The sequence below is a fragment of the Lonchura striata genome, chromosome 7, assembly GCF_046129695.1.
Source record: "Lonchura striata isolate bLonStr1 chromosome 7, bLonStr1.mat, whole genome shotgun sequence".
NCBI lineage: Eukaryota > Metazoa > Chordata > Aves > Passeriformes > Estrildidae > Lonchura > Lonchura striata.
The window spans coordinates 27,821,161-27,828,388 of NC_134609.1; the positions used below are offsets into that span (position 1 = coordinate 27,821,161).

Sequence of the window (7,228 nt, forward strand, 5' to 3'; positions counted from 1 at the left end):
CCTTAATGCTTCATTTACATAAATTGATCCACGCTGTGTATGCAGACTATGCCAGAAGCTTGAAGCTCCTGGGCTTTAAGGAGGGAGCTGCTCTCTTTGCCTCCAAAGCAGGAGAAAGTGGGAAGGAGCTTCTGAGTGAACTCAAGCAGCCGAAGGAGGAGGTGACACAGGAGTGAGAATTCTGTGTTTGTGAGGTTGTCTGGCAGACTGGAATTCCACTGGGTGAAAATACACTTTTCTCTTCAATCACTGTAATAGCTGATCTGTGGGATTTGAGCAAATACTGTTAAGTGTGTTGGAAGTCAGGATTAAGAACTGTGGTGTTGCTTTTTGTTAAATTTGTTTGCACTTTCGCAAGAGAGGAAGGAAGCTGATGATAAAATTATACAATAATATTTCCACTTTTTCAATTGTAGCAGGAATCAAATTTAAAGATGTGCTGAAAGGCTTCTATACCTGTGTCAAAGTCTGGTCCATTTACTTCTAAAAATCAAATCTTAATAGAACTTCAATACTGTTGTATTTATATGTAAAAATGATTTAGTCTGTACTGTAAAAATATAAATATATTTTAAAATAAATGGAAATCACAAAGCACATCATGGAACATCCTGGAACATCATGGCTTTTTCAGTCCAATCTCTTGTTTAAAATTACTGTTATTTTAAATCAATTCATTGTATTGTCATTTCCATAACTGCCTGGGATGGAATCTTTAACAGGTTCATTTACAAATGTTGTTCTCTTAACATTCCAGAAGTCTATGAAACATCACTTTTTCCAGTTCAGTGATTGTTATATTCCATTTTATTTTTAAGTGTGCACTCCCTGCACACTCTGGGGACTGAATTCTGCCTGTCAAAGGGTGGGGGAAGGTTTTGCCTCCAGAGCAGCAAGGTCAGGACTCTGCTGGTGCTGTCCCCAGTCTCTGCTGTGTTACTGAATGTCTGATTAACAAAAGGTGAAAAAAGCATTGTGCAAAGCCAAAACAGTGGCTTTTTCAAGACATACTTCTGCTGACATATCTGATGGTCCACATACACAAGGATGCCACCAAAAACCTCTTTTCTGATTTTTGCCAGTATTTCAGTTCTTGTTTGTGTTACTGTTTCTAATGTCAGATTTATGCATCCCTGTCTCTTTTCTTTGTATTATTGATGAGAAATTTTACAAGTGAGGAGTGGGTGCTGGTGGTACACTGCCCTTGCAGCCTCAAGGCTGTGGCATTTAGGCTAAAAACCTAAATTCTTCTTTTTCTCAGCTTGTTGGAGCTACTGAAGTTGAGTTTGTTGTCATGAAAAGAATCCTATAAAATATCTCTCATTTGAATGTAATTTTTGTGTTGTCTACTTACAGTAACAGAACATTGGATTCTCCTTTTGTTCAAGGATTTGTGGATATGTGTTCAGAACTCCCATCAGCTTTGGGACATCTCCAGCTCCAGAAAACTTTTGGTTCAAGTCTTAAATAACATTTCTGATAAAATTGGAAAGTATAGACTATTCAAGTCTTTTTGAATAGAAACTGAAAAAGGGAGTTTCATCATTCTGAGCAGAAAAGTAGGAGTTATAACTGCAATGTGTTGTTTTTGTTCTTGTCACATCTTACATAAATAACCTTAAAATACCTTTTGTTCAGTGTATTGTGAATTGTGCTTATGTTGTTGCTTTAGCTTGGGAAAGTGAGTATACAAGGAAATTTGCCTTAAGTATTATGTGAGCAGCAGAATTAATCAAAATTAACTGTAATTAGCAGTGGCCTGAATTCTGGCTCACAGTGACTGCTACAGCTCTGCTCAGTATCTTGCTTTTGTAGCAGCCCTTGTGGACAAGGCTCCCACAGAGCTGTGAGAACACCCAAACCTGTTCTTTGACAGCCCTTGAAGCTGTTTGTCAGTGGGTCTCTGAGATAAATCTACTTCAGTATACACTTGGATTTATAACTCTGAGGGTTTAAAAAAAAAACAAACCAACAACATGTTGCAAAGGCCTTTTAATACTGAATGTTTCTATAAACTTTTAAGTGTGCAGGTTGCAGGATACTTTGTGGCATTCCCAACTGGAACCTTCGTGAGGAAAATAGTGTAATAGTGATGGAAAAGTTTATTTAGATAATATTGCAGTCTCATTACAATAATAAAAATATTTTGAGGTTCTCTTGTGTCTTGATTTAATACAAGCCCATCATTGGAATTGAGTGCTGGTTGTGCTACTGTTGTCATTTTGCCTTCTGGACAGAACAATGCTCAGGGCTGGTTTAACACAGGAAGTGATTTTCCTTTGTACATCTGAGTCACATTTCCCATTTTAGTTCCAATGAAACATTGTGTTTGAGCAGTATTAATTCCCAGACTCTAGCAGCAAACATAAAATTAGTATGGGTTAAATTAGAGCAGGACGCGGTCTGCATATCCTGAGTTTTGAAAAGCACAGTGATGAAAGAAACCCCCTCCCTTTCTCTTCTCACAACCTAGAAAGTGAACTGAATGAATTTTTAAAATAAATACCATTTTAACTCCTTTAAACCCTTTGAGAATTCCTCCCTCAAAGCACTGAATTATGCAAGTATCCCCAGAGGTTTATAGTCTGTATTTTCATGGTTTTGCATTTGGAAGCTTCAGTCAGCAGTGAAACCATAACTCTGGAACCTGTGTTTGACCATCTTTGGCAATGAGGAAATGGTAAAATTGTGTTTGCTGGTCAATATACAGAGATTCTGTATAATATACAGAGATTCTGCATGCATTTGTCTTTGAACACCAGTCTTGTATTAATTATGTGGAATGTTTGATTAGCAGAGCAGAGTATTCAGTAACTGTTGAAAGATTCTTTTGCAAAAGGCCAGCCAGGACCTTTGGAAATAAGGAATTTTTTGGGCATTTAGGTTGTCTAGATGAGGAACTTCTAGTTGGAGAAAATCTTGCAGCACAATTAGTGGTGGTTACCCCTCTCATTGTTTTATATGAATAATTTTGGCCTTCCCTGATCAACAACAAAAAAACAAAATGAGACAAAAGCTTAAAATTGAGTCTGTAGGAATGCATAAATATTCTTCAGTTCAGTGAAGCTTGTGAAATTTGTTCATCCCTGGAGCTCAGTCAGTCCCACAGGCAGTTTCTCTCCCCATTTTGTGCTCACATTCCACTGGTGGTTGTACAACCTGAGGGAAGCTCACGGTGAATATTGTCATGGGACTCTCTTGGCAGAGCTGAATTTTAAAAATGGGCTTAATTCTTTTCAGTTCCTGATGTGGTCTTTAAAAAAAAGTCCAAATTATTTCAGTTTTCTGATAATGGATTTACTTATTCTCTCAGTGAAAAGTGTAGAAAATGGTCTTTCAGCTTGGCTTCAGTAAAGGCAGGCCCTAATTAGAGTTTTAATTGGATCATTCTGTGCTTCACAATAAAGGCAGTCTGTAAATTAAACATATTGACCAACAGTGTCTAAAATTGCCTAACTTGGGTCAATTTCTGAAGTACTTCTGAAAAAATTCAGTTTAATTCTGTGTGGATGTGTTTATATACACACATATACATGGAATTGATTCAGGGGGAATAATTAGGGAAAATGACTACATAAAATATTTGATTGTAGTGTAAAAATTATTAGTACTATATTGCAAATTATTTATCATTTGCTTTCATTAAAATGCAGTCTGCCAGTTTAGAGACACTGCAGCCAGAGAGAGGCATTTATTATACATCAAGAAACCTGGCCCAGGGTGTTGATGTTGAGTGTCTGAGCAAATAATCTGAGAGATCATTTTTGGTGCAGCTGACTCTGGAGACAGAAAATGAGGACAGTCACTGACTCTTCAATGGGGAATGGGTTTGGTTTAGGTGATTACTTACTGCCTAAAATTGTATTCTAAAAGTTCAACTAAAATTTAATTGCTGGGGAGAAGGAGAATAATAACAGCTTACAAAAGAGTAGGGTTTGGAGGTTTTTTTATAATTATTTATTTATTTCTCAGAATAATTCATCACAACTTTAATATTTATGTAACCATTCATTAATGAGTTGAGAGTAAAAAAACTGATACCCACAGATCCGAGCAGTGACATAAAATTCTTTAATGAGGCTGATAGTGACCCACTGATATTTTTGAGTTGAGAATTCTCATAGTAAATTGTTCAGTTTCTACTTAAACGCTGAAGATAAGGAAGGGGAAAAAATAAGAGTGAGGAAAGGATGGGGGGAAGTGTTTAAGAGGCTTCTGTAGGAATGGGAGAATGGCAAAACAAATCCAGGAGGTGGATGCTGCTGAGGTGTTTGCAGATACTCAAGGCAAAAGCTTTAATAAAGGCTAATTCAGAGAGGGGTTCAGCAGAGCTCTGTTCTCACCTCTCCAAGGGCTGCAGTACTGAAAGATTAAATTGCAAAGTCAATATCTGTTCATTTCCCAAGCTGATTTCAAATTCTTTCCCAACTCCACACCCATTGCAGGAGTTAGTGCCGTGCTGTCATTGTTTGTGGAGCTGGGATCTCGCAGTTCCTTCACGGGCAAAGTGCATTTTGTCCATTCCCGTTGATTTCAGCGGAAAAGAAACACCTTAAAAACCCAAAATTAAATTTTTTAGAAGCAGACTGGTGGATTTGGACTCGTTGAAGTTCTATTCTGTGGAAGGACAGTACAAACTGCAGACCTGAATCCTGCCTATCCTAAAGATGGGCAGAGTCAGAATTTACTGCCCATGTGCAAAGTGCTTTCCTTCCTCTCTTATTTTACTCCTTTAATCAGAAAACATCCACCTCTTGAAACGTGCCTGTTTTCTGACTAGTATTTATTATGTGTGGTGAATTAAGCCCTCCTACCTAAGTGCATCCTCCCACCTGATAATTTAAGTGATTTCCTGTAAATTGTAACAGTAACCTAACTACATAAACTCAGCCTGTTCTAAAGAATTGATTATCAGAAGGCTCCCAGCCTCCTGTAGCAGAGACCCTGTTCTCCCTTGCTCTCCTGTCTCCTCAGCCCAGCTGAACAAATCCAGCTGTAATGAGCTGGATGTGGAATACCCAATTAAAAGGGGAAATACTGCAAAGGGTAAAATTGAACATCCAGGTGGAAGTCATAAGCACACTTTGAGGGATTACTGCTGGCATCTCATCCATCTACTCTGGCAGAACAAAAGCAGAAAAGATGCAAATGTAGCTGAAATAAAGCCTCTAGATTTTAGTTGTTAAAGTTATTAAAAAAATATCTATAATTTCTTTGCATTTAACTTGCTATTAGTGTGGTTTGTTTTTTGTTTGTTTTTGTTTTGAGACTTAAAATGGCCTTCTGGCTTGGTTGTAATGATTTAGAAGAAAAAGAAAAGTGTGGATCGCCAAAGGAGGGAAGCAGCACATTTTAAATGCAGCCACGGAAGGTAAGTGATTATTTAGTTTATTTTTTTTGCATTATTTAATTTATTTCAGTCTTGAAAAATCTTTGAGCAGCAATTACAATTAGGTGATACTAAGTTTATTTCCATGCTATTCATTGAAACTATTGGTCCCCTTTCATAGGTTAAACTTCCCCCTCTGTTGAAGATTATTTTAGGTTGTGGGGTGGTTTTGTGTGGTGGAAAACTTTTTTGGTTTTAATTAATGTTTTTAAAGAAAGGTTTAGTAGTTTCTTGTTGTTTGGTTTTATGGTTGTTTATTCTAAGTTATTTGAAAGATTGTTTTTTGGGTTGTTGTGGTTTGTTTAGTAGCTTAGGTAAAAGTATGTATATTTTTGATTTTTTTTTTGTTGTTTTTTGGGTTTTTTGGTTTTTTTGTTTAGGGTTGGTGTTATTTTTTATATGGCATATTATGTGTTATATGTTTATAGTATTTTTAATATTTATTATTTATATTAAATGGTGTTTTTTATTTTAAACTAATTTGTGAATGCTAATATTAAAAACATGGAGGTAAGGAAGAAGAAAGAAGGATGATAGGATAGGTTTAGATATTTTTATTTTAAAATTTTTGACTTTTATGTATGAAATAAACTTTTTTGTATAGGTGTTAAAACTTTTAATAATATTAATTTTTTTATTTTGTATTTATTTTTGTAATAATATTTAAACTTTTGTGACTCTTTGCTTTTCTTGTAAAGTTGGTAAATTACTCTATGGCTTAAACTTAACATTACGGTTATTTCTAGCTGCTTGCTAGGGTTTTAAACGCTTTTGACTGGGGCTTGGAACCTCTAAAAATGTCTGAGGGACGTTTTGAGTTCCCACACCCCTCCACCTTCCCCTTTTCTCCTCCTCCCCTGCAGGTGCAGCATCCAAAGCAGGAGTTGTGCTGGGGAGGGAACAGCTCCTGGGCAGATGCTGCAGGGAAAGCCAAAGTTCCTGGCACAGCAAACTCAGCAGTGCTGAAGGCAAGGAGGAGAAATACTCCTTGGCCCAGCTTCAAGGTTTTCTTTCTGAAAATCAGATCCCCAAGTTGAAAATACTTTTTTTTTTTTTTTGCCCATGTCATTGTCACGGCTACTTCATTTAGCAAAGAGTGGCTGCAGGTCAGGAGGGTTCCCCCTGGCAAACTCTGCTTCAGTGGCTGCTTTCCAGAGGTTTATTGAGTGCTTGTGTTATCCATTGGGCAAAACAGATGCCAGCAGGTGGTTTTTAAAAATTCAGTGTTATTGCTTTTCACCCTGGTGTAGCAGGAGATAATAGAGTTATATTAGACTTGTCTGGCTTTTATTTCACTTGCTGTAACTAATAAAAAGCTACAGGCAACAAATTTTAGTTGCAAAATAAGGTCATCTTTCTGTTTTTTTTTTTTTTTTTTTTTTTTTTTTTTGTTTGTTTGTTTGTTTTTTTTGTGTGTGTGGTCATTTTTTCAAACTGGTTTCCTATTTATGGCCCTGCTGAGTAAATCTTTTTTTCCCCTGCTTTTGGAATCCAACCAGAGGCTTATGAACAATGGTGTAATTTGGTGACCCTTTGGAAATGCTTTTTTCCAGCATTGTTTGTGAACTTTTATACACACACACCTCTTTCTGCCTTTTTGCTTTCTGTCTCTAGTCATTCTTTATATAAAAGGCGAGTTCCTCTGGTGTTTTCTGTAGTGTGCAGAACCAGCTACAGAAAGCTTTGAGCTTCTCCAGAGCTCTGTAACTCTTGTCTGGATTTTCTGTGTAATTCTTTTGTGTGGCTTCAGCTCCAGCATTTGCATGTCCTAGGAAAAAACAAGTTTTTTCTGCTGTAGATGTCATTTTTTCAAGAACCAGCTTTTGATCTTACCTTCCT

The 7,228-nt window shown here is 36.8% G+C and overlaps 1 protein-coding gene across 4 annotated transcripts in view; it reads left to right on the plus strand.

Annotated features, from left to right (window-relative positions):
- The window catches only part of WDR11 (WD repeat domain 11), a 35,495-nt gene extending 33,340 nt beyond the window's left edge, over positions 1 to 2,155 (plus strand). For all 4 annotated transcript variants that reach the window (XM_021529284.3, XM_021529285.3, XM_021529286.3 and 1 more), the window contains exon 29: positions 19 to 2,155. In XM_021529284.3, the coding sequence (XP_021384959.1) occupies positions 19 to 176 (158 nt within the window). In that variant the 3' untranslated portion in view covers positions 177 to 2,155. The remainder of the gene's footprint in view (positions 1 to 18) is intronic.
- The last annotated feature ends 5,073 nt before the right edge of the window (positions 2,156 to 7,228 follow it).